This window comes from Solenopsis invicta, chromosome 5, assembly GCF_016802725.1.
Source record: "Solenopsis invicta isolate M01_SB chromosome 5, UNIL_Sinv_3.0, whole genome shotgun sequence".
Classification (NCBI taxonomy): domain Eukaryota; kingdom Metazoa; phylum Arthropoda; class Insecta; order Hymenoptera; family Formicidae; genus Solenopsis; species Solenopsis invicta.
This window is the reverse complement of record NC_052668.1, coordinates 18,135,531-18,163,449: the sequence shown is the minus strand read 5'-3', so window position 1 is coordinate 18,163,449 and position 27,919 is coordinate 18,135,531. Positions and strand designations below refer to the sequence as shown.

General features: G+C 41.7%; 1 protein-coding gene across 50 annotated transcripts in view; it reads right to left on the bottom strand.

The window, feature by feature from the left end:
• LOC105205754 (microtubule-actin cross-linking factor 1) overlaps positions 1 to 27,919 on the bottom strand; it is a 108,565-nt gene that overhangs the window by 39,032 nt on the left and 41,614 nt on the right. For 34 of the 50 annotated variants that reach the window (XR_005574815.1, XR_005574816.1, XM_039449402.1 and 31 more), the window contains 12 exons: positions 27,404 to 27,493; positions 26,715 to 26,885; positions 21,785 to 21,799; positions 11,258 to 11,537; positions 10,044 to 10,494; positions 9,461 to 9,718; positions 8,480 to 9,053; positions 8,268 to 8,291; positions 7,650 to 8,120; positions 6,361 to 7,566; positions 6,198 to 6,281; positions 4,844 to 5,065 (listed from right to left, as the gene is read on the bottom strand). Coding sequence is in view for 48 of the 50 variants with exons in the window: in XM_039449402.1 (XP_039305336.1) it covers positions 4,844 to 5,065; positions 6,198 to 6,281; positions 6,361 to 7,566; positions 7,650 to 8,120; positions 8,268 to 8,291; positions 8,480 to 9,053; positions 9,461 to 9,718; positions 10,044 to 10,494; positions 11,258 to 11,537; positions 21,785 to 21,799; positions 26,715 to 26,885; positions 27,404 to 27,493 (3,846 nt within the window). In the remaining 2 variants the exon portion in view is untranslated. Of the gene's footprint in view, positions 1 to 2,399; positions 2,564 to 4,843; positions 5,066 to 6,197; positions 6,282 to 6,360; positions 7,567 to 7,649; positions 8,121 to 8,267; positions 8,292 to 8,479; positions 9,054 to 9,460; positions 9,719 to 10,043; positions 10,495 to 11,257; positions 11,538 to 13,871; positions 14,090 to 14,935; positions 15,198 to 16,057; positions 16,323 to 21,784; positions 21,800 to 26,714; positions 26,886 to 27,403; positions 27,494 to 27,919 lie in introns of those variants that run through there. The other 16 variants (XM_039449427.1, XM_039449432.1, XM_039449442.1 and 13 more) reach the window with 8 other exon arrangements.

The following is a 27,919-nucleotide window of genomic DNA, read 5'->3' as shown; positions in this document are numbered from 1 at the left end:
AAAACAAGTTGGGGAAGACATTCAAATCTCAATAAATTCATAATTCAGTTATGTAGAAACATTATGGAAAAATTATATTTATACATACATAAATTTTAATGCGAGATAATCGAGAATTTACGTCGAAGATCTGTAAAAATATTTACACAAAGTCAGGAAAGAATTTTACGAAGTCGCCGCTGCTGTGCGAATAAATTGAAGAAGATTGAGTTGATGTCAAAATTGCTTCAATAAAAAAATTGTGATTTATTGCAATCTATATGAATACGTCTCTCAAGCTTAATAAAATAGCTTCAATCTATCTGATGACTAACAGCATTAATTTATGTTTCATGGCAGGAGCAATTTATGTCAAAAAAAATTAACGAATAACACGAGAAATATTAATAGCGATCGTGAAGCAACCCGTGACCAATTTACCTGCATCATAAAACTATCGATCGAAGGAAGTACATTTGATTGATGTGATCGCCGACCTTCAGGCAATCGATCGTGTTGTCTACCAGTTGTATGATTACATTAGTAAAAAATTAATTTACTTGCTTTCATTATTGCGCGGTTCGCACATCTAAAAGCAATCGGGAAGTCGTTCAACTTGGCTTGATAATATACACACGGTATGTTTCTAACGCTGTATCTTACTGTCAGATAATTCTGTCGTCGTTTAATCGTGATGCACGCATGCGTTCTCGTGCAGAGTCGTTTAAAAGCATTTACGATGTTGCGGTAAACGAAAATCAAATAAAGAATGACGATCGTTTTATCTTCAGATTGTCAATATAATGTTCGAGATCCAAGCAAGTGAAGATTAAAACACGATATTCTAAGCTGTCAGGTGTGTAAAAAGATCCAACATTTTTGATATACGGAAATAAATTCCATACAATCTAGAAGACCGCCGCTCTCTTTCTCTCTCTTCTCACTTTCGAGTACGCTGACCAGTTTCTGGGTCGCTCTGTGCACGTGTTAAAATAAGAATCCGGTATTAGGCACGCCGGGGAGTTTAAAGAGCACGCGCCACCCTGGGAAAAATGACAATGCAGTTGGCAGTGCAACACGCGAAACGCGCGTCTACATTATTATTCTTGCAGTTCATGTAAACGTTTCTGACCGCGAAAATCGATTTTCAGTGAAATCGCGTTATCGATAAGAAATCGACGAGTGACGCAACGTTTTACCTTGCCTGTAATCAATCGTGTCGCAACGGTGAACCGATAAGAGCATAACCAGAAATGACCAAGTTGAACGCCAATAAAAGGTTTGATGAACGTTACATTTTATATATATAAGAGAACGTATTAATACACATATCAAAACAAATAAAAAAATAATCTCAAATATTTCTATTCTTGCTTAATTTTGTAATAAAAACTAATCATTCGGTATTCAATCCGTAATACGTGCCCGTAAAGGTGTAAACATTTATAACTCCGATGGTTTATCTTACTAATATAAGCATACGCACGCGTATATTTGCGTTCCACGATAAAATCTGAGCGCGAATATAGACGTCGGCGATAAAGCAGAAGTTCATGAATGTGAATGTCAGCAATAAAGTAGATTCGTGATCACACAACAAACACCAGCCGCGAGATATTCACTTATTCAAATTCACGTAAGAATATCCGAGTTAAGTATTCACAAGTGGGCAGCGGTCTTTCGATTGCTTTCGACGGAAATAGAACCGCAAAAGTATTTTGTCCAGATGTACCCAGAGCATCGTAAAAAATAAGTAATGCTCATCGAAAGAGAATTCTTCAAAAGTAATCCCATTCCTGAAAGGACTTGCTGAACGAACACAAGATTGTACATTCAAAGTTTAGAAAATAATTTCTCTCGCATTGATGTAAAACAAATGTGTTTATAAAAAAACAAATTATTAAGTAAAGAACGGTTCAAACGTGTCAAATTCTAGATGGATATCAAAAGTGCAGGGAATCTGCAGCTGATCCGTCGACTTTTTTAAGAACAATAGAAGACAATAAACCTTCAGAAAGTCACAATTATGTCTCGATTCGTTTTGGCATATGTTAATTAACAGCTTTAGAACCTTGCCACGTTCTACCACAATTAATTTAATTATGTAAAACCTTCATACATTAAGTAATAATTTAAAAATAATAAAAAATAAATTTGAAACGTTCATCCTGCTGTAACCATTTGTTAGCTTCGAACGTATGAAAGTCGAGGGACAACTTGCACAGTTGCTGCTGCAAACGTGTGACTAGGATCGATATTCCAAGAACTGGCGATAAAACTATTTCGTAATGAACCTCTTGTCGATTTGTCACACGCTTCTAACACACGTTCGAAACCGTCGGCGTTTGATTTCACTGACGGATACCGGCATATCCCGATTCCGGAACACGCGACGTCCCTTCTCGCCGGTCTTTCCGTACCTTTCGCACAATCATCGTGATCGCTCATTAGAGCTAGTCGGAGCGAAATCGCTATCGCGCTCACGACGCAACAACGACGATGACGACGTCTCTAATCGTTCGCGCAACCGGCAAGCATGCTCGACGAGCGGCAGCCGTGCAACCGACAGTTCCTCACTGCGACGACTCGCCTCTCTCTCTCCCGATGACGCCGACCCTCGGAGGAGACGCGACTGGCGGCGCCGACGCACCGTCGGTCCAGTGGCGCGTTTAAGCGTGGGCGCTTAACTGGCAGTTCGTTCCGGTTCGTTCTGAGACCCCGGGATTCTCTTTCCGAATCGCAAAAAAAAATCGACCTCGATTCAACGAGCCGCATTCTGAACGGCCGTCATTAAGTTTCATTACGTAATCAACTGCGCCTTCATTTCACTTTCGAGGACAAACATCTTTCGCATTTTCGGCAATTACCAGCTGACTGTCGCGAATCCGTCGTAGATCGTTTAACATTTCTGGTCACACACGTGTGCTCCTCGAAGTCGTAAATATATTGCGAAGATTATATCGCGACGGTGAACGATGCATTAAGAATTAAGGATATTACTGATGGCCTCATTCCTCGATTAATCTTGACTGACGCTCGTGTAGAAACAGAAATTTGAAATTTATTTATCAGTAAATACGCACATTGTTTTTGTCTTTATTCGTAAATTTAAATTGAGGATTTTAATTAAGACTACGAGGCGTCCATTAAAATAAAGTGCTAATGAGAAAATATCGTGGAGGCGAAACTCGCGAGCTTTATTTACTAAGAATCATGGTAAAATTAATTGAAATGTATGTAATAAAATTAAGCGTGCAAGATTTAACAGACGCGCATTCGTTCTCATTTTTCAACTCAAATTAACATAACTGGCTGACACGCTGGGGGGCCTCAACAGGTGTAAACGCGCCACTGCTTTTTCATTCCGTATTCGCGCCGACACATCGTGCGGTTCTATCGATCCCCGGCACGAGACCGACACGATGAGCGGGAAAGATGAAAAGCCGTCGGATTTAATCGGAGGCGAAAGTCGGTCGCGTGTCAAAACGGCTGTTTCGTTCAATCACGACTGAGGAATGACTTCGAAGAACCGACGTGATACCGCGTGATCTCGACGACGACGACGACGACGACGACGACGACGACGATGATCAAACCGGTCGCAATAAAAAAAAAGAAACAAAAAAAGTATGTCCACACACACCTTCCGGCGTGTACGCGATACCCGAGGCGCGTAATATGGTACCGAGAAAAATAGTCGCTATTTCTGACGTCGTCGTCATTCGGAATATAATTATACCTGCGGGAGATGTGGGCACATACGGATTCTCGACATGAGAGAGCGCCCGTTCATCGCCGCTCATTAATTTCAGCTTGTGTCACGCACGCGGTTTGCCGAGGCCGAGGAATCTCGATCAAGTCACTTCTCGAAGGATATAATACGCCTCCCTCGTTCCGTATTAAAAAGCCCACGCATGCCTCTCAGACAAATCAACTAATTGTCACACAAGTACTACTTTCGAGGAGCATATCGAAACTTTTATTTTTACTTATCTCGTGTATATTTATCTCATCAAATTTTATTTATCGTCATCTTTAGCGTTGTTACTATTGCTCTTATTTCAGAATATTAACGTTAACATTCTCTTTTACCGCGAGAATCAATGCTTCCGTCCCGAATGCTTTCATCCCGAAAGACTTTGACGCAATAAATTACCTTCGCGTGATTAGGAATAGTTCGAATTCGTTATCGAGCGATGAGCCGTTTGCCTAACGTCGAAGTGTTACGATCGAGGGTCTAATAGCGAATCCACTTCGCGGATTCTCGACGTTCGCCATCAGCAATGCAAATTACAGGCCTTGCCATGGTTCAGTATAAATTCAGGTTTCGACACGGTACTCGTGGCGAAGGTTAAACCTAATCTAAAATATCTGGCAGCCACTTCGCCTACGGCCCTTCAAGCTGCCTCGATTGCTCAATAATAGTCATAGAAAAATTATGCGTGCCGGATTATGTTGAAATCCTCTTGGAGAACAACTTCAACGATTTAATCTATTCACAATAATGCGACAATTTCTTTAAAAAAATATTGGACGACGTATCAAGAGGGTACGTACACTTAGAGCAACAAAAGTCACTTTTTTAAATTTTTAAAAAAGTATAAGGTCTTTTAAGACAAGTTTTTTTTATTAAAAAAAATATATATGTTAAAAATATTGTATAATACATTTTTTAAATAAAAAAACTTTGTTTTAAAAAACCTAATTAAAAAGTAATTCTTACTTTTATAGTTCTAGATGTATGTAGCCCCTTATAAATCGTTATTTTCCGTTTCTTTCTAAAAAATCCAAGGTTTTGTTATAAAAACGTAGCCTACTCTTAAAGACGGTCTCGATCGCAGAAGAAATAAAATGCAAAACTCACCTGTAGGGAAGTGTCCTCGGGATGTAGTAGTGCCAGCTGCTTGACTCGCTCCTCAAGAAGTTTCACGAGGGTCGTGTATCTCCGGTTCAAGGTATCTAGATCGCGCGCAACATTATCGACCGTAATAACGGAATCTCTCCGCGGCCTCTTCACCGATGCGTCCAACGAGGGGCAGATATCTTCCAATTGTTCTTTGAACGCTCGGAGCCTTTGCCCGTAGATCTAGGGGTTTCCGGTTAGTCCGTTATGGTTAGTGTAATTAGATCGGTGTGTGTGTGCGGCAATTACCGTTAGCGATTCCGAAAGCGACAGCGAGAGACGAGGCGTTGAAATCGCCGTGCGCGGGTGACTTGCTATCTTTGCGAACTTTTGACAACCCAATGTGGTACTTACGGTAAACAGGTGCGTTAATGGTAGCTGCCGGTTACTCCCATGGGTACGTTAATCTAAACGCGTTTTGAATAATTTTCGGGGCTACTTCGTAGTCCGCGTCGAGGATAATTGACGATTAATAAAATCACACTGCAATTAATTATTGGTAAACAGCAGGAATATATACCGAAATGTAATCACAAATACCAGTTATGCGAATTTCCCTACGTATTAATCGGTCAGACTCCACCTCGCTGCTGCGCATGCTATACCTCACTGGGTTATCTGCGATTCCAGCGGTTCGGGGGAAACATCAATCATATTGTGTTAAGCGCCTAAGCGATATGCGATATCTAGGGTTTACAAAAAATCGGCACTAAATCGCCGCTAAACGAGGTCGTGCAGCTCATTCAACCGTGCTTCTGATGTAACAGTGTTAACGAGGTTGTCGTTAAAAGTTAAAAAGAAGAGAAAGGCCAGTGATATTGCAAATGCGCGCTGCCTGTAGATCTTTTCGTCTCCGCTGTTACATAAGTGAGTATATTTACTTAATGAATAGCAGTTAAGATGGTTTGTGCCGTTTAATGGCACGGGGCCCGGACGCAAATAGAGAATTTTACCGCTAGAAAATTGACGTGTGACATCGCCGAGAAGACGGTGGAAAAAGACGGCAGCAGAAATTCGACTGTAAAAGGAACTTGTTTATGTTTATATACAGCAGATGTGACGCGTCTCGGTGCGTCTTGCAACTGCTCGTTCGATACTCCAGAAAAAGTGGCCGCCTCCGACGGAACGCTAAACGAAAAGGATCGTCGCGCAATTATAATTTCTGAAAATCTCGAGTCGCGTAGACTGTGATGAAACCTGTATGTATGTAAGACACACGCAGAACTCCATTCATGCAAACATTCATACCGTAAGCTAAAAGGCTACCTAATAAGGCTTACTAGCACCGAATTATACATTACAATCAACACCTCACCTTTCCTTCACGAATCAGTCTACCGCCCGTAATATTCACCGCCTCGATTGCCGACGTGTGATCCAACACCTTGCTCAACAGATTCTAAAGCCATAAAAATTTGAGACTTTAACGCTCTCATTGAACGTGAAAAATACAAAATCGTTCAAATCGTTCACGCTACCTTCGTATTTTCCAGATCTAATTTTTGGTAGGAATCGTCGACGAAGTCCACCTCATTCTGATAAGAATTCTGATATTGCTGTGCCAATCCGTAGGCCGTTTCAGCGCTGCGCAGTATGTCGACCAGCTGTCCACAGACGTTCGTCCATCGTGCGTTTAGTTTGTTGACTTCAGCGTCCAATCTGTCCATGTCGCCGTGCGGGCCACGATGATTCGGTCTCGATTTTTCCACGAGACGCCTGGCATTATGCGCATCTTCGTTCATTTGATCTACCAACACTTGTTGCTGCGCGATAGCGTTTTGAAGAACCATCAGATCCTCCAACACGCTTTGCAAGCCTTTCACGTCCGATGGTAACTCGCCAAAAGAGGCCAATTTAATTTCAAATTCGGAAATCACTGCCGTGTTTTCCTCAAGGCTGGACAACAAAATCTCAATGCATTTCAAACGCTCGACATACAAGCTGCTTAGGTTCCACAGATGACCCCATTTGCTCGTGATATTATCGAGTTTATTTCTCATCGCTGGAGTCTTCAGGGTGATTCCACGGAATGTTTGTTGCATTTGTTCCACATCTGGTGCCAAGAGTTGCAAATTCTGCTCGAAGTCTTTATGCTGCAACACCATGTGTTCTAAGCTGTCGAGATCTCTCGGTAAAGGTGCAGCTATGCGCGTGTTCAATATTCGCTCGGCCTCGTCGAGTGCCTGCTGAAGCGAAGACGCTTGATCGTTGAAAATACGTCCGGCATTCTTTGATTCTTCCTCGGCTCTGGCGCGCTTTTCGAAATCGTCGAACAATCGATTAACGTCTGCCATCTCTCGTTTCAATCTCCTGAGTTGCGGATCCGCCGGATCGCCCTCGGATAGCAACTTGTCCGCATCTTCGTTCAACGCTTTTCTGATGGTGGTACGTTGATCCTGTCCCATCGCCAAGAAATATGGTAGATCCCAACCTTTGACCACCTTGATAGTCGCGAATATCATGTTTTGCCTTAGTCTCAATTGTTTTCGTTGCCAGAGAGCAACACTTCTGTCATACTGTCGTCTCAATCTTTCCGCAGCATCCAGTGCTTCCTTGTCAGGAGGTTGCAGCGCGAAGCAGACACCCGGCACAGGAGATTCCACTCCCTGCGTGTTCTTGACGCGCCACCTAACTCTGCCGGAATTATCATACAACGTGCACTGTTCTCCCTTCTCGATGGATATCTATAACGATGATATAGAAATATATATATTTAAATGCAATTCCACTTTTCTTTTTCTTAAAAAAATATGTAAATAATACTTACATCGACTTGCTTGTAGGTACAGATACAAGTGACTTGTAATGGTCGCATGACAGGCTGTTTGCGTTGCTTCATGGGGACGATGTCCTTTGCCCTCTCTACAAGTCTCTGCACGTGATCACCGTAATTATTAAGTTCCTCGCGTAACTCTTGCATGTCCTTCATAAGTCGCTCTCCTTCGTCTAATGAAAAATCGGATTGCGAGAAAGTGGTATTCAGCATTTCGTCCCGTTTGGAGATCCACTGTTCGGCTTGCTGAATGTCTTTAAAGAATTGTTGGTTTTGCGCGGCATCTCTTAGATGCACCTCGAGGCAGTGAGTAAGTTGCAGTAACCAGGCCCAATGAGTTTGCATAACGGACATGTGATTTTCGATTGTTTTCGTTGCAGGATGTTGTTGAAGAACTAACGCCTCACCGCGATCTTGCACTGCCAAAAATTGTATCTCGCGTTTCTCCATATCACTCATTAAAGACTGCAAATAAATAATATTTTGTTATTTATACGTATAGAATATTAAATCAAAATTTGTATTAAAAATTGAAATAAAAAACAACATCTAACAAAATTAAACGTTAAATCAGAATAAAAAGTATATAAACATTTTTGTTAAATATTTTACCTCTATACCAGATCCATATGTTTGCTTTACAAAAACAAAACAAAAAGAATTTCTAATTAATTCAATTCAAAGGAGCCATTATATATTACAAAGATAGAGAAAGTCTAACTACATTGTATTCATGTATAGATAGTTTATATATAGATCTTAAAATCGTAAAAATCGAGGATTTTCATTACTTCTATAAAAAAAAGAGCAACTTGATAACCAACCCCGAAATATTGTTCGATGCTCTTCACATTGAGGTTCTTATCGCTCCAATCGCGCGTGACTTCTATATCTTCCTTTGCGTGCAACCAAGCTAACTCGCCGTTAGCCGATTGTATGAAATCATGCAGGGTATCCAAATCAGAAAGCCTCTTATGCGATACGGCAAGAAGCTCAGCATAGAGCTTCTGCAGAGTGCTAAGATGCTGACTGTACAACGTGAGTTCCTCGCCATGGAAATTGTTCTTCGCTTGCACGCACTTGTCAACTTTGGCTTGGAATTGATTGATGTTCTTGTGCTCTGGCTGAAATTGCTCCACTTCCTTTTGCACACTGATCAAGTCCGATCCGTAATCCGCTTCTTGTAGTTGCTTCAATTTGCTCTTACACCAATCTATGCAGTCGTGCAACGCGCGGAAGTGTGGGTTTGTATCAACCAATCGTGTTTCGTGGACGGTAGTGCGGTGTTTCGTGACAACGCGTTCCTCTACAGGGAAGGAAACTAGAGAGAGCGGTTGTACCAGACGCCTATGCAGGAGAGATCGCAGCACGACCCATCTTTGATGCAATTTCTGCACTCTGAAGCGCAAATAAACATACATTTTGTAGACAAATACCATAAATTTTTATTATTTCCTCTTAAAGTCGCGTTAATATTGTGTTAACGTGCCATTAACTATTTAGTTATTTAAAAATATATTGTTATTTAAAAATATATAAAATGCGCTAAACTTTAAACATGTTTCAAGGTATTTGGAAAGTCGCTGAATATACGTGAATAACTTGATTTTCGAAAGCCTGCCACTGTGACGATGGAAAGCGCGCTAATATTTCACTCATTAGCGAAGACATGAGTAGAAACAACGTAATTATGCACACGAGAACAGAGGAGGCACGCACGTTAATTCTTAATTGCGTATCGATATTCTAGATTATGAATTTTTACAATTCATTATAACTCAGAAAATAAAAATCAATATTGTTACCTTTTGTGAAGTTCGGGAGCCTGACTATATCTACCCTCCGTAAGAGTGTGTACATCAGTGAATATATTCTGTATCTGCGTTTCCGTGTTGCGTATATCTTGTTCCAGTAGATCCACCCCGTGCTTCGCCTCCAGAGGATGAAGGCGATCGAGCCTACGTGCCTCATCCTCTACACGTCTCTCGAGTTCCTCCAGTCTGTTGTCGGTCGTTTTCATCTCGCGATGCACTTTCTCGGCGAGTCGTTGTAGTCGCTCGAGTCTGTCAACGTACAAAGACACATTCAGAAATGTATGCTTATATACGTACATACGCAGAAAAAAAATTCGTATCAAATTAACGATTTATTGTTTCATATATAAGCAAGAATATAAAATCTTGGAAGAATTTATATTCTTGAATAAAAAGAAAATTTTTCTCTTTATGTAAGCAAATGTGTCTATTTAAGAATATAAATTCTTCCAACAAAATTTTATATTCTTGCTTATATATGAAACAATGAATTTTGTTGATTTTAAACTAATTTTTTTCTGTGTACGCGTTATATACAAATACATTCAATTCATATTACGCTAATCGGACCTACCGTTTAATTTCGTCTATGATAGCCTGCTCGCGCTCCTGATGCAACATCATCATGCGATTCCAGTTCTTATCGATAACGTCAATATGTAATTCCGGCTCTATGTCCACTTCGCCCACCGCTTCAAAGTACTTTTGCAGGTCTCGGAAAATGTGTGTCAATTTCTGTTTGTCCCTGTATCGTAGCGGCACCTCCTCGTTCTTGAACTTCGTACTATCCGCCGCCAGTTTTTTCATCTCGATCAGGGTCGGCGGGAAGGAACGCTCTTGCATGAGAGCCATCTTCTCGCGAATCCACATATGAAGCGAGCTCGCAAGCTCGCGATATTCCGCGGACCGTCTTTGCGCCTCGGCATCGTATAGAGGGTGAATGGCCGGCGGCTCCGGGAACACGTCGTAGAGCGAAGAAATGTACGTTATCAAAGACTTCTCGTCCGGTTCGGGGGTATCAACATCTGCGTAGGACAGAAGAATCTTTGCGTAACCCACCACGTGCAAGTGTAATAAATTATTTGACTAATCTTCTTGAAGTTTATTATTAAACTCTAAATTCATTTTTTAATTTAGAATTTAACAATAAACTACCTTAAAGAGTGATTTTGCTCATCAATGCTAATAAACTAATGGCAATTGAAAAACAAAAATATGGATGTTGTTTACTTCAACTAAAAAAATCCCAAAAAATAACGAGTCATATCGAATTATGGATACATTATCCGTGGATACGTTTCGCTTTTCCTTGCAACCTGATACCAATGTCAGATACTTGCCAGTCGCAAGTATAGAAAGCATAATTACGACGACTACCGATGGCGCGACGTTACGGTGTACGAACCGAGACCGGAAGCGATTCTGGTCAGGTAACCGTGACCAGAAAGAACGCGCGCACCGCCACCATACTCGAACCCACGGGAACTGTACTTCACGCATCGGACATACATAAACAAGAGAAACACAGGTAGGACTGTACACGTGAAAGGCGTCTTTGTAAGATCAAACCGCAAGAGCGATCCCAAGATAACGCGATGATAAAAAAAAAACCGACACGAACGCATCTCGGTATTCTTCTGCTTCGAATTCACAGATACACGACACGCGATCAGACCAACCAACGATCAGACGGCCGGCGGCCAGTCGTGGATCAATGTCAAACGGTTTTAAAGACAATTAAGGCATTTCAGTGCGACACGCTTGAACGGATTAATAATCGGTCGTTACCTTCTGGATCGAGAAGCCTCGTAACACCGTACTCGCGCTCGGCGACGAAGAAGACCCGATCGAGCCGTTCTCGCGGCTGGCTCGAACGCGCGGATCTCCAGTCGACCAGGTCTGGCCGATTCCTGTGGAGAAGAGCGCTGAAAGCCAGACCGTCCCTCCAGGAACAGGTAAAATCGGTCACCCGTACACCGGGATATCGGGCGGTTGATCGTCGGGCCCATCGTAGCAAGGCCTCGCGTGCCGTTACATTCGGTTCCTGACCGACCACTATGTCCGAAATCTAGAAAAACAGAAAGAAAGTTGGATAAGCTCTTTTTTTCTTTTAAGTAAGATACACAATGAAATTTCTTAAAAATATACGACACAGAAATAGGTATTTTGGTTCGCCCTTCGATACATTATTTCATGAGGTTTTGGACGTTGCTGTTGCAACAGATAGCGAGGGTAGTTACGGTATAATGTACGCTGCAATAATCATTTCAAACTAAAATAAGAAGTTCTTGAAGAATAGTCTTTAGAACCTTTCATTAGTAACACTCGGCAAACACTGCTACATTCGAAAGCAACGTGTACCGGTTTCATTTGAAATTATCAAGCATAAAATTGTGCGCGTTACATAATGCGTATTTGCAACCTTCCATAGTTCTATTTTCTTGGTTGAACGTTAATGGAAACTGAAAGCTGCAACCTTTCAAGAACTATTGACATTTTGCTTAGCCGGCCGGCGCCGGGGGAGCATTGGTCACGGCATCGATTTTAATTTATCATTTATTATTACATTTTAATCTTTTCTCTTTTTCATTATTGTTTTAATCACTATCGTAACATTCGTTTCATTTCAGTAATGCGAAGATTTGCATCGGTCATTAAGAAAATAATCTTAAAAACAATTGCGCCATATACATGTGTCTTCTTTTCTGTATTAGGATAAGAAAGGATAAGAAATCGAGTTCTCACGTCACAAAACGTGTTATCTTATCTCATACAGATACATGTACATCCTATATCGCACCGGTAAAGATCTTCTTCCTGTATTTTCCAGCTAACACACGCTCAGATTATCGAGAATTACGCGCCGTTGTTACCTAACGTATTTATTACGTTTACGTCAAGTTCAGTGAACCAACAAAGTCATTTTGCTTTATACTTTAATGTATAAAAAAAATAACGATCGATAAAATTGTCTATAACCGCGATAATTCCTCAGCTATGAATAAAATCATTCAAGAGAAGATACGCTATTTTAATAACAGCATCATACATCTCACACAAACCTTTTCTGTTTCGAGATATGACGCGAATTCCGATGAGCTTTTTTTTTCCTATTTTTAGCCACGTTTCATTAACATCTTACGTCCATTTCTACCAATATAGATTAAGTTTGATCCCGGTTTAACTTACTTTTTTCAATTCTAAGAATTAGAAAAAAGTAAAGAATAAGTAAAATCAAAATTTTAGAAAAAAAAATACAGAATAAGAGTTTAATCAAAATTAAAGTGAATCTACATGGTAGAAATAAACATTGCTTTTCTTCCAATTTTAATATACTCCAAATTCAGTGATTAATGCAAGTCTCACAGCACCATAGTGTTCGTAAAGTACTTCGTACTTGAGTTCTAGATGTTCAACGATGAAAGCACTTCACCGCCTGGCTGGCTACCAAACTCGCTCAAGTAGTAAAATAATAGAGACAAATTATACCACTGGCAGTAGACTTGACATTGGCAACGACGCTTAAATCGAGATCGCTACCATTTGAGATCGTTGCCATTGGCATTGATTAAAGCCGTCGTTAGTATTTGGGTCATCGCGCGTTTTCTCGCGCTTGCGTGCGAGATATGCGCTATTTGGATTTGCCGGCCCGTGCCGTCTGTTTTCCCAACCTACGCAATTCTCGCAGCAACAGGTTGCAAGAAGGATGCACCGGCATAAAGCGATCACCACATCACCACACGATTTGATTTATCAAATGCCAGGCGAAGTATACCGAAGCACACGTCCAACGAGAGCATTGTCGGCGATATGACGTGGTTCCAGGTTCCTTCGAGAACATTTGGCGAACCTCGTCTGTCACGATTGAGTAACGTCGAAAGCGGTATCGACAAATAAGTACAAACCGCTTTTTCGCCTTCGAGTTTCATTCTCTCGTGTCGCCGGTTAACGCGACAGTACACGCAGCTTGACTGCAACGCAAGAAAAATACTATCTCCTTCGCGGATTAATTGCAGGGGCGAAATAGCGGATTAAGTGGAACGGTAATAGAGCTAGCGGACTGCGAGACCGAAGCGAGCGTATCGTATCCGCTCTAATCCTAATTAAGGCGATGCATCCGTTGTGATGGGAGAGAGAAAGAGAGAGAGAAAGCGCTTCTTTCGGATAAGCGTTTAAGTCAAACGCTCCCCCGACGAGTTTTAACAAAGCAAATGTTTCTCCCACTTGTGAAATGTTCGTCACCATACTTGGCTTATTTTCAGCTATGAATACATACGCCAATCTTCCAAGATAAATAAGCTCAATCTGTCAATTAGTCAATTCGCAATATTAACCTTCTTTTAATACATGTTAGCGATGGAATTATCCTGCAATTTTTCGCGCATTTTTTTTTTTTTCTTACCCGCACTGTTTTCGGTTTCGTCGGGACGTGCCGGGTTACGGTCGTCGTCGAACTAGCGTCCTGCAGATACCTAGGCTGGGCGCGTTTCGTAAGGTCCTCGGCAACACTACGCTCCTCGCCGCGCGTCAAAGTCGTGGTCTTGCGGACGATGCGAGTGACGATGCGCTTCGTGCCGTTCTCACCGCGTCTCGACGTTTTCGTCGATTCGATCGACGAACCTGAGGCAGCGCGACCGAGCGATACAGAACGTCGATCGAGAGAGAGAGAGAGAAAGAGAGAGAAACCGTTGATCCGAGCAACGGTTCCGTGTTATCGAACTCGGAAAAGGATTCGTCTGACGATACGCTGATTTGAAAACCGCGCTGTTCGAGCTATTCGCCGCGAACGTTCACATCTAATTGCCGTTTTCTCTGTGAGCGCGCCAAGACGTAACATTGTCTTTACACGCGTGTCTCAACTACCAACAAGGAAACATTAGCCATTTAACTTCGCAGAATATGGCAAACTGCAACTGAATTTAGTACGAGTGAGGTGGAAGAGTCTCTTTAAGTCACGATGACGCAACGGTTTATTATACCTCGCTGAGAAAGGACAACCAGCGCCGGAGAAACACTCGGAGGGAAACCGTTGGCTATTGATGCCAGCAACACCGGCGCACCAATGCAACTCAAAATCGGCAGCGCGTAATTACAATTTGTGTAAATTTCTTAGGTCATGGGTTATATCTATTACGTAAGACTGTTTGAATATTTTCTTATCTCCGAGGCAAGTGTTACGTGAAGACGTGGGAGACGCGTTTCGCAATTTCTCATTGTCTTCGTAAAGACCAATTAAACTGAAGATCGCGATCTCCCCCGAAGAGATAAGTTTCCAGCTAATTAGTAATTAGTACTCGCAAAATCATCGCAAAATTCCCCGGCAGTCAACGTGTCAACTTCTCTACCTCGTGGAACCGTCAAAGCGGACCACTCTCTCTCTCCTGACGACCCCGGGCGTTCACGGATCACGGCGCGATCGTCAGTGCGAATCCTTTCCCCGCTATCTCCTCGATTTCGATTTACTACCTAAGACCTCGGTCGACAATCGGCGTTTCGTGTATACAGCTTGCAGATCGTCGGCAGACCGCGATCCCGTTGGGCTAGGTGAAACGCCATCACGATCGTCGTCTTCCCTCGTGCCTTGCACGAACAGCCTGCCCCCCTTGCTGAACCGATAGAGCGACATTTTTCTGGAACACGAGGCGCGTATCGCCTGTTCCTCCTTTCCGCTCGTTGCCCGCGGAGGTCACTCTCCGATCGAACGTTCAAACCGCGACTCGTCCGCGTGCTGCAACGTTTGTTCATTTACATACGTGGCACACACGCTCACATACACTGCGTCGCCGCACAACAAACAGCTCGCTCTGCTCGTATTCTTCTCGAAAATACCACAACGGCTTGCCGCGTTTCGCGTATTCAATCCGCGTTCGCTGCGCACGCTTAATCAAATGAAACCGCCTGACTTGCTCGTATTTGCCCAGCGCGAGAACTTGCGTTCAATGTAAACATCACGCGTGACAATGTTTAGTATGATAATAACGAAATCATGAACTCGTATATTTTCATCGTGTATTTAATTCCAAGTACAATTCACGTGATTTAGAATTTGTTTGTTCAATGTAACCACGAGGTTCAACGTTCGAGATTCAAGTGTTGACATGAGATGAAAATTGAACAGTAAATTGAGCGCGCGACAGGAATGAAAATTGATTCATTTTGACGTTTCGTTTTGAGACTGAGGAAAGATCGATACAGTCATCTGTCTGAACGGTACCGAAAGATCCGAGCTACAATTGACGTGTTTTCAACGCTGTACTCTCCATTAAGTCAGCCAGAACATCTGGATCTATCCATCCGGGCCATTCGACTGTCGTGAAAATCTATCCGCAGCTGCGCTGGCTTCTTAAATGGTGCCTCGCCGGTAAGCCCCGGCGAAGTGAAACACCGCGCTAACTGTAGCTCGTTCACGCCGGCACGTTAACCAGAGCCAGACGCCGGTCGCCGCGAAGCGGAACTACGCGCTGCAGTTAGAGAAGACTATTGCACGGCGAGCCGTTGGGTGCGAGAGAGCATTTGCGCGAGAATGCATTTGCGGCAAAGAGCGTGCGGCGACGATGTGACAGCTAGCAAGCGCTTGTCAACACGCACTCGACGACGACGACGACGACGACGTCGCGGTCACCATCGCGACGATTGACGGGACGATGTTTCCTAGATTCTCTCCGCGTCGCGAACAGACAGCCCGAGCCGACCGCGTGCGACGAAATCACGAGCACTAATGAGAGTAAAGACGACAACAACGACGACGGCGACGATCGAGAATAGTGATTTAACTGACGACGGACGAGCAACTATGCGCGACACGATCGCCGGACGATCGCCGCGTAGCATCCGGCCGTCGTGGCGAGAGTAGGCCAACGAAATGCGCACAGGTGAGAGACGTTTCCCCTCCTCTTGCACTTGCGTTCTCCCTCCTACCGTTCATCAACCACCCACCTGGCGTTACCGTGCGCTTCACCGCACCTCATCGCGACGCGCCGCTATGTACGGTGTGATGCTTTAACGACGCGTCTACGATTCCCTCCTTCTCTTTTCCTCTCTTACCCACCAATTCAGAAAAAAACAAAATCTTATCTACGTTTGCATCTGTTATTCATTAGATTCTCATATTAAATTGCTGCAGAAGAATTGCTTTTTGACATTTGCTTATCTATAAAATTTTTTCGGTTTTATTATCAGACATTTTCGAAAACTTCGAAGAATGTCTCGTCAATGTGCACGTGTCCTCGAAGAGGCGAAAGGAGGGAGTTACGGAGTAGAGCACTGATGCGCTCCGCTGTACATCGCGAGCCGTGATCGAAATCGATCGCGCATGCGTCCTTGGATCGATCGAGTTCGCGCGCCGGTGGGGCCCTGGTATTACGATCACTGGGGACCCCGCGAGGCTTCTTCTTCCTTCTCCTCCTCCTCCGGACGTCATCGTCGTCATCGTCGCCGCGTGTCCTTCCTCCTTTTCCTTTTCTAGAGATTTTGCGTTCCGCCGCCGGCACGAGATTGTGCACGCGGGAATACACGTATAATGCACAAATACCCATATCTTAACGCGTCCCACGACATTCCGCTCGTCAGGGTCTCGAACGGTACCGTGCATAATTCACGCGTGAGCGGTGGCGTATGGTTATCCAGATATCAAGGTCGCGCTGTGATCGGGCACGCAACCTTGGTAAAGACCGACATTCCTCGGACGGGCCTAAAAAGGAAACGGAGCAATCGCAGGGTTCTCAGTGACGTCACCAACGTCACTCGTGTTTCACTTTCCAAGCGAAAATGATGGGCGCCACGACAAGATGATAAGCGCCGTAACGATAACGATAAGAACATACGAAATTCGTAAGAAACAACACGAGAACACAACATCAAATGCTGTACTGTAAAGGACAATTTCGATGAAATACAGACCTGAAAATATTTGTTACGTCTTTACAAAATTTATATTGGATGTTTAAAGTTGATATTGCTGGACTATCAAAACTTTTTGCATCAGATCATCATGCTTGAACCTCTCACATAATTATTTTGATAGTTCAACTTAAAATTATTTTCTGATCTGTATCTACCTAAATTTTTAGATAGTAAAACTGTTTTTTTCGTATCCGAATTAAAAGATGATAATTATTAATGTAATTTGTAGCTCTGTATAGATCCATGTTTTAATTTGATAAAAGAGATAAATGCACTGGATTCTGCAATTTTTTTTTTTTTTTTTTTTTCAAAATATAGCATGCTCTCAGAGGAAAATTCCAGAAAATTAAAACGCCAGTTTATATTAATTTCTATATAGAATAAGCAATTATTCCAGAGATATGCGGAAACAGAATTTGCTCCTACGAAACGCATGAGATATCATTTGCATCAGCTGCATTAATGGTACACGTAGGACTTCTAACGAATAAACAATCTCCTCGTTAGTGGAAAGGCGTGGGTACGGTTTGGGACGTCTATTCCGAGTCCAGTATCGATAAATATTTAGGAATGTAACGAGCGAGGTCTTCATGTTAATAAGCTGTTTGCGAGCTGAAATGTCACGCAACGTTGATCGTAAATCGGCATAGAAACGAGCATCGATACGCTTTTGATTCTCGTGGACCAAACGTGGTAACGTCGATCCGAATGAGATAATTACGTGGTAGCACGATCCTTTTACGCTTGTCCGAGGGCGATCTAGATAATAGAATGATGGAAAATCGATGTCGTAACCGCCGCCGATAAAAAAAAACGACTTCCACGATAATTTACTTCCTCGTTAACGAGATACGCACGCGAGATTCTACGATTATCGTCCAGCTCGATCGCCGACGATTCCGTCATTTTCGGGAATGAATCGCGATCGTATCGTCTGCTACAGAATGAAACAAAAACATTTGAACGACGAGTATAAACGACGGGAAGAAAAAGCGACCCACTTATACGATTCTTTATTCTTTTCCTGCCTTCCTGCGAAGTGTGCCCTGTATCTGTCGTTTCAAGATACGCGACATATAAATTGCTAGTAAATTAGATCGTGAAAATACTATGCTAATGCCCTTAGTAATATATGTTCTAAGCTAATGCCTATTTCCGCCAACGCAGATTAACTTTGATTTCAGTTTAACTTACTCTTTATCTTTCTTTGGTTCTAAAAATTGGAAAAGGATAGAGTAAATTGAATTAAGATCAAAGTTAAACTACATTGGTGAAAATGGACATAAATTATTTACGTCGGACTTCTAGGGGTATTCGGTTATTATCAATCATTTGACAGTTCAGTCAGGACGATTAAAAACAAATGTGGGAGCCAGAATAGGAATTCTCAGACGGTGAAGTGCACGGACGATTCCGACCGATATGGCGCACAATCGTGCCTTCATTGCGAATTCATACGCGTGCCGGCACTTAAAGAAACAGGCCGATGGCCGCTGACGAGTCCTCGGAAGAAAAAGATCCGAGAGAAAATGAAAGGCAGCGAAGCTAGTGTGCCACAAGAGAAGAAAGTGAAATCATGAAATTGTGCTTTCAAGACAACATCCTAACGTTCGTGATCTATTAAATTGCTGTAATGAAGATGGTCTCTTATTAGCATATTGGCTCGTGTTAAAAGTACGCCAAGTATTCTATCTCAATCAAATATATTAAATAGAAATTCTTTGGTAACGTACCAATTGTGCTGAGGAATTTAATTTCTCTTTAAGTCACGTCAAGTCATTGCGATGTACCCAGTGCGTTAATTAAATCGCGGTGCAGATATTATAATTACGGTACAGCCCGTGGCGCTGAGTTTAAGCTAACTGCACGCCGCAGATCACCAGGCGGATATGAAGTCATCGCACCCGAGGCTACTTGATTCGCTCCGTCGTGGCGCTTCCGCCGTCGTGGGTACGCTAATTCGTTGCCTTTGGTGCAAAGACGGAATACAATCCGGCCGCTGTAACGTACACGTTATATCGCGCCACCGGAGCTTACGGGTATCTCTTTCGTACAATGGAATAAGAAAGTGACAGCGAACGAATACAATGAGCAATTTCTCTCCGACGATAATGATAGAAAAGGCTTATAAATAAGCAAGCGAGGTATTTAAATTTAAACAAACCTATTGTATGTGGGTGTACGCCTAAAAAAAGGCTTAAAAAAAGGTATATAACATTAATGTTATTTCTGCGTATTGAACACCAGCTTTCTCGCTCGACGTCGGGACAAGGTAGCATGCAATTAAAGGCCGTGTCAATCGAGCGTGCACGATTGATCGGTATAAAAAGTTTGAACAGCGTCACGACGAATGCCGGTTTTTGCGAAAACGGCAACCATCAATGGCAACGATTCCGGACGAGGAGCCTTTCCCTTTGCCGCCGTGCGAAAGAGAGTGAAAACTCGTAACCAGCACGTATCAAAACCTGTACTTACGGACGGACTCTCAATGGTTTCGCGCAGGTGATGTCATTCGTAATAGCGTCATCACTCGACGTGTCCGTAAGCCGCGTAAAAGAGCGCAACGAAGCGACAACCAAATTTTATTCTGATCATAAACTTTTTTCATTCTTGAAAGAAAAAATTAAAAGAAATTAATTTAATATAAAAATCTTTATCAAATAATTGTTGAATAAATGTGAATTAATAATTGTTATTTTTATATTTTTTCTAAAATAAAAAGCAATTAATATATATTTTTAGACAAAGTGCATTAATAAAGCACAAAAGAATAATATTGTCAAGACGCAATAAAGTGGGTAACATCTAATGATAAAATTACGATTTGTGTGTGACAAAAGAGAAAATTTATGACGGACTTATAGATTTATAAATTCCTCGAGGCGACAATTAACAAAGACCTTCGATTGGAAACGCGCGTTTACCCTGCGGAGCTTAATATTGTAATTCAATGTTTTTAAAACGATCGTTTTAACGCCGATTCCACCTACGCAGCTTGTGTGCTGCGAAACAAAAACATAAGCACAATTCTATGCACGGGATTCTTGCGTAAGAATTATGTTTTGAATTAAATGTTTCCTTCATAAAAATTTCCTAGCTATATACACATAATTACGTACAGCAATATTGCATCGAAACGTGTCGCTGCGCAGATTGGAGGTCGCAGCGTAGACGAGCATGTGAAAATTAGCAAGGCGAGCCGTTAATATTCATGATACAAAGTTTATCCCGACATCTGTCTCTGATAAAAACGTTCTAGGATATTGGCACGTGGCCAAGGAGAAATCACGTGAACATAATAAGTCTCCATTTTTTTCTTGGTTGCAAGAATATTTCGTAACGTTAATTAGGAAATGTTGCAACTAATACCAGTCGTTAGTTGCGTTGAATCGATTTTATCATGAAACATATTTACCGCTCTGTTTAAGAAAGAAATTCTGAACAATAAAGGGCAAAAAATATTTTGTTCTCGAAACTTAAAATCATTCATATTCAAAAATATACCTCTCTAAATATTTAATATTTATACGTTTAAACATATCAATATTCAAGTGTACATAAAATAGAATTATTTAAATAAAATTAGAAACAGACACAACAGAGTAATTTGAATAGATACATAAATAAGATTTTTATTTTCTGCCCTCGCGAACGAAGTCTCCCAAAGAATTGAGCATTTCACTAAGACAAAAAATTCACGTAAATTTTTAAGTGAAACAGATAATTAAATAATTTCCAAATATTTTGAATACGTAGTATAAGTGTGAATTTTATTCCCATCCTTTATGAATAAAGTAATTATGATCGAGTGCGAGCATTCAGGTGGGAACCAAGTGGAAAACTGAGCTCTCATTCATTCGCTCCATAAAATTCCTTTTTTTTTAATTAAGGGACATAAATAAAAAATGAGTTATAACTTTCGCTATTTCTCGCCCCATTTGTATCAAACATATGTACGAGTCTTGTTCTCATTTTCATTATTTCTATTCTCATTTTCCTTATTGTTTCTTAAGATTAATTAAACCTTTTCAATTTTCTTCAAACGTCTGTTGTACCATCATTAAAACCGCACGTATGTGGGTGTATGATATATAAATGTATATGAGTATCTGTAGTGTGTTACGTTCAAATCTGTGGATTGGCTAAGTTCAAATGACTGCGCGGCTCAGCCATCCGTGTGGGAGCTACGATTCCACAGGTGTAACTACCTGTACGAGCCATCTGTGTTTAACGAAGCGATCGTCTTAGTAAGTTTCGTCGGTAAAGAAGAAAATAATGCAGCTGCGATTTTCCGATTGCAATAAGACCTTTTGCATTTACGCGTAACCACTTTGGTTCCCAAATGTCATCTGCACCCTCGCGCAGGATGACGGGCAGTCATTTAAGGGGTGTAAAGCGGTCGCACACACTTACCTTGCGTCGCCAGCTCTGCGGCGCAAAAGAAAAGAAGAAAATTCACTATTAGACTGGGCTAAACTACAAAAGTCTTATACTTAATATTAAGTACACGTTCGACTCGTTATACTTAATCAACTCTGCACGAATCTGTCCGAAACGACGCCGCTAACGATGCAAACTAAAAATTCCCTGTCTCTTACCGATGTACCCTCGCGTGCTTTCTCGAGTGTCAAAGTTTCCCTTCTTACGCTCGTCACGAACTGAACTCTGATTATCAAAAAACCCGTACATTTCTGAGGTATATTTTTAACGATTCGCGAAAGAGACGAAATATTACCGCAAAATTCTGAACTGATCATCCACGTTGTATCTTTCCGATTTTACCGATTATGAGGAGGGAGAAAACTATGGAGATGAATTAAAGAAAGCCGCAAATTAGAAGAAATAAAGAATCGCAGATGCAAATGATCGTTCCTCATAATTTAAATTTACATCTGGAATTTCTATATAAATCTTCCTGTGCGCTGTCGGCAGACGCCACAGAGGGGAGCAAACACTAGCAGTCTTTATACGATCGCGTAACTCGCGTTACTCGGTTCGCGCCTTCGCTCGACTTTTTGCGACTGTTCAAAAAGAAGCGCGTGCGATCTCTCTCTTTCTCGCTGATATGTATGCACGTCCGATGGGGCGACACGACAACGCAGCGCGTTCGAGACCAATGAAAAGAAATATTCATGAATGAATATATAGTACATAGAAGCCGCGTTTCGAGAATCGCGCAAGCGAATCCCGAGATTCGCCGATATCACGCGTGCCAGAAGATACGGACAATCGACATCAATCGTAGCATATCCTCCTTCGTCGTTTACGTTCAATAACAGTAGAGAAACTAGAGCCTATACTTACAATTATTACTTAACTTTGTATAAAAAAAAACATCTATTTTGTAACTCTTAACGCTATCGTTACGCAGATATATATGAAAAAAGTTGCGCACCAACACAATGTATATTGAGGAAAAAAAATTAGTTAACCTGACTAAACCCTTCAGCTTAATCAAATTTGTTCAATTCAAGCATTTATGTATTTAAGTTAAATATACGAATGCTTGAACTGAATTAATTCAACTTAAATACACAAATACTTAAATTGAAGAAACCTAATCAAGTTGAAAAGCTTAGTTAAATCAACAATCACAAATTTAATTAAATTAACATTTTTTTCCTCAGTGTAACAATATCGAACTGTCGTTAAGAGTCACAGGCGATGTACAAAATAAAGTTTGATATCACGAGATATAAACGATTCAATATTTGCATTTTGATTAAAGTACCAACAGCTAAAAGTGCTAAAAAGCGGGACGTAAAATCTAGCATTAAATTTCAATAAAATTTATTTTGCAAGTTTTGTAGAATACACCGTAATATCCTATCTCACGTTATTAAATGAAAACTGCATTATAATGAAGAATTATTAAACAGAATATCTCTTGTTTTAATTATCACATAAAGTTATGAATAGAGAAGCTCTGTGAAAAGATTAACTGGTTTATTTAAGAATATAAGAACAAATATTAATATTTACTGACGTGTTCCATTTTGTTAAGTAAATTAGATCGCGGAAAACACGCGAAACAACTCGCGATACTACCACCCGCGATACTACCACCTACCGACTCGAATCTCACTGAACGAATGATAACGCGGCGACCTTGCGTGAACACAATGCCGCAGTAACAAACATCAAGGCAATGGAATTATTTTTCTCTCGCGATATTTAATAATTTAATATTCATAAAATGAAATCACAAATATTCTTTTTATATTTTGAACAATAATCCGTTGCCACATTCTGTACTTCGTTTTGCGGATTAATTATCATCGATTAATAATAATTAATTTTGTTCGAGCGTTGCGAAAATAAAAAGTTTCGAAATAAAAATAGGATTTCTGAAGAATCGATTTTAAACCGCGAGAAACAAAGCTCAGATTGTCTCGAGACAAACTTCATCTAATTTCCTCAAGTTAAATCGCAAATGCAAATATGATGTAACAAATATCAAGTTAACTTCTCCAAGATGTCTTTATTAAGCCGTATCATGTCTCAAGGTTAGTTACAGAGTCAAGTTCTTTAGCAGAAGCTATAAATACGGGCCTAAGTGAACTGCGGACGATTAAGATATCGATCGAGACTTTCGAACGCAAAGCGGCGGGGGCCGATTTGTAGACTTGAGTGAAATTAATAAATTATACCTCTTTACGCTAAATAACATGTGCGAGGTGTCCCTGTCCTTCTAGATTGAGCAGATTTCGTGCCGTGCGGAACTCTCGACTGGTCTGAGCGCGAGGCGAGTCGGCCGCGGCGCGACGTCCTCGCTTTCGCTTTTCTTTGGCAATGCACGTGATTCCGTACGAGCTATACGTATGTACATTCGTTACCGGCACCTACCACAACGTTACATCGAGAGATATACGAGCTCTAAAAATAGCGCGGGACACAACGCGCCGGCGAGATGTGACCTATCGCGGTATGCGAGACGCCTGATTAGAATGCACGCTGATCGCGTCGCTTAAACGCTCGACCCTTTTATGCATTACGGAATCGATGGAACGTCCATCGCCGACGGAAATGACGGAATTCGTGCCGAGATCTTCCAGTCGCGAGATCGAAGAGAGACGAGAGACGACGAGAGACGACGAAAGACGACGAGAGACTTTTCCGCAAAAGCTCCCGCAGCAAAGCGGGAGCTCGACGCGTATAAATATCACGTTGTTAGAACCGGGAAGTCGTCCGAGTTCATCGACATTCTATATAATAGTCAACCTGTCAAGTTTTATGACACAGGCCACTGGCCGACGAGATACGAAGTGCAACGGACCGAGAAACGGTTTGCGCCGCGCGCGCGCCGTAAAACACCTTCACGAAGGATTTACCGCGCTACGGTGGGCATCGGCGCGACGACGTAAATTGGGCGGAAGAAAGGCTCGATTACGAAATCAGCGATTAATTCTGCGAACAAATTATCCGTCTCATAATTGGAAGAATGCAAAGCCCGCTCCAAGTGCCGCGCGAAAGGGACAGCTTCAAACGCAACTTTCAACGTTTCCCGGCTGACGTGGCACTCCGCCACGCGTTGCGAAATCGCGCGACGCGGAATAATACCGAGCTGGTGAAAACGTAAAGGAAAAAGCTCGCTTAAACTTCCAGCTCGCTTCTCCCACCGTATATTCCGCTCCGCGGCCAAAGTGACCAAGTAGTCATTTCCAACACGACGAAAGTACTGCCGCGCCCAGTAGAATCAACGTATTCCGTTAGTCAAACGGTACGCGCATGAGTACACAAATGCAAAATACTTTCGACGTGACGCCAGCCGCGCGTGTCGCGACGACGTGTCGTTGCAGCCGATTGTAAAAAGATTAATGGATATTCCTGATATCCCATTACCGCGTAAGAGTTAAGATCACGGTGCCAGAAATAACGGACTATTTTAGAGGAAGAATAAATTGCTCAGAAGCACTTTGAAGAAATTCAACTTCTCTTCAAAGATCTGACTCAATACGCGTGTCTAATGTAAATATAATGTAGGATAACTCCGCCCGGAGATTTATGCCGCAAAAATCAGGAAAAATAGGAGTGGAGATAACTTGCTTGCAACCGCTCTGCTTTTATGTTTTTTTACTCTTAATATTGATGAAACCATAATAAATTGAATCAATTTGTCAATGTTGAGTGGCGCAGCGATGTATTAAAACTTACGTAAAAGGATTACTCTCTCTATAGGAAGTGTAAAAGGTTCATTAATTATTTCATGATACCCAAGTGTAGAGAATAAAAAATGGAGTATACGAAAATATTTAGCCCTTATATTCTTCGTCCAATTTGATTATTCCATGATCATAAATTCCCCTTTTGATTTACGGCAAAAATGCAAGGATTTTTTCAAGTTTTTTCCAAATATTAAAAAATTAATATTTCGTATTTCTAATTCTTTTATAGTAATAAACAGTATAAATTAATTTTTTTTGGTACAGTTCATTTTCTTTAAATATAGTAATTCACTTGATAAATGAATTTTTTACTAGGTGCGGCGCGTATACCGGAGTTACCCTATTTAAAGCTGTTCAATTTCACTGATTAAAAGTAATCAAACATCTTTCGATAGTAGAACTAAATTATGAGAAAGTGTGTTTTCTCGAACGCTCTGCATATATTTCACTTTCTATCGAGCTTCATAGCTGACTGGTGCATCGTATAGTCCGATGGACACATTACAGTAAATTGCGATGGGCGGTTTCCATCATGCTGACATTGCAGCCGTTTCATTTGCGTTATACAAGCCGTGCTATAGATACTAAATATCAGAAAATAAGCTGGAAAAAAACTGACAATTATTGTAACAAGGTAGTAATAACTTGGAACACTGATGTTTTAAAAACGTCAGTTCAAAGAAGAAAAAATTCATCAATCTCACCGTCTCAACGAAAAACTGAATTCTTAAACTTAGAAAAATGTAAGACTTGCCCTCCTGTCTAATTTCACGTAGATCCCAACAAAATTTAAATTCGTCGAAACTTAAATGTCAAAAAGTAAGCAATACAGGGAACTGAGAGAATGTGACAAGCATGACAATGATGGTTCCGTAATTCAATCTTCGTCATGGAAAAGTCGACTCCGAAAGTCGAAAAGGAGTACGCGACTTCCGGGACTCCCCGAATACCAAACGGAGCACGTAAAACACAGCGTATGCTGCGCGACGTATAAATTTACGACACTGCGGTATGTACTCGCACGCTACTGGCAAATTCGACATAAACGCGTGGGGTGCCGTGTGCCGCTGACGCCTCGGTCGATTCGAAAGGCGAACCACGGCTCTCGTTTGAGGTTCATCGTTAACTCGGAGGATCGCGTTTATCATCACGTCTCGCAAAATAGCCGTGCCACTTACCTGGAAGTGTAAGATAATGGTCCATATCAGGCCAAGCGTGAGCTTCGGGTTACCGTCCACGATGTCCTCCGCCCGGATGTTGACCAGCTTGATTTTCTTGTATCGTAAAAAATCGAGGGCCATCTGCACGTTCTGCAGCATGTGAAAGCGCATTCGTCCCCTCTCCCGCGGCTGGAAAACGCGATCGGTTTATCGTTAATTACGTTCGATCGGGGACAATTAGCGCTGTTTCATCCAATTGTCGCTCAGAGCCCAACCCTAGAACTGAACTCAGTCACTCTGTTCTCAACCAAGTACTGAGCAGCTCATATAAAATCAACAAAACTAATGGTACAAAGGCCAATAAATAAAGCGATCATGTGCCAATTTAAAAGATATCTTTAATGCCTTCTCGAAGCAGCTGGGACTAGAGATGAAAAAATTGAGTGTTTTTGAATTCGAATTTACGTTTATTGGTCTTTATATCGCAAGTTTTGTTAACTAACTCGAATTTAGCACCCACACAAAAAAACAGAAAACAGACTCGCGATAAACGAAGATAAATTGGCAGTAAATTGAACTTATTTAACCTTTTAAGAAAATACATGACTGGTTGGACGTCTTCAATATCTTTTTTTTCTCAAGACATAATAATGGAGAGTAAATTTCGAAAGATCGCCCCGAGAGCATCGCGAAAGGCAAGTACTCACAAAGGGCTCGCCGGTGAGCACTTCCAGCAAGGAGATGAGATTGTGGCCGTCGCGTAGATCCTCGAACAGGTCCCCGACATGTCTGCTCGCCTGCAACAAATTCCAAAAGGGGCGAGTTAATTGCCGCTTTTCATATCGAGTCGAGTACACATCTGGCGACGCAAAAAAAAAACATCAAAACGACTGACGTAGAAAAAAATCCAGGGAGCCAAGTGGAAAAATAAGAATGCATAAGGGTATAGTCCATCGGCTATGATGTATTCAAGCAGTTACCATGAATAGAAAATGAAAAAGAAGCCGCAGGAATGTCGAGAGTACGCATAATGTAAATAGCGAAAGCGTGGATGTGAGTCAAACGTGCCATAAGCCACAAGTATCGTAAGCGGAATCTGTAGCTGCTGTTTGCGCGTAACGTAATAAAGACATGCGACATTCGCGGATCGCGCTCGAAATTCTACAATTCTGATGCATACGTCATGTCGCGGCAATCCGGCTAGTACAAAAACAAAAAAAAAA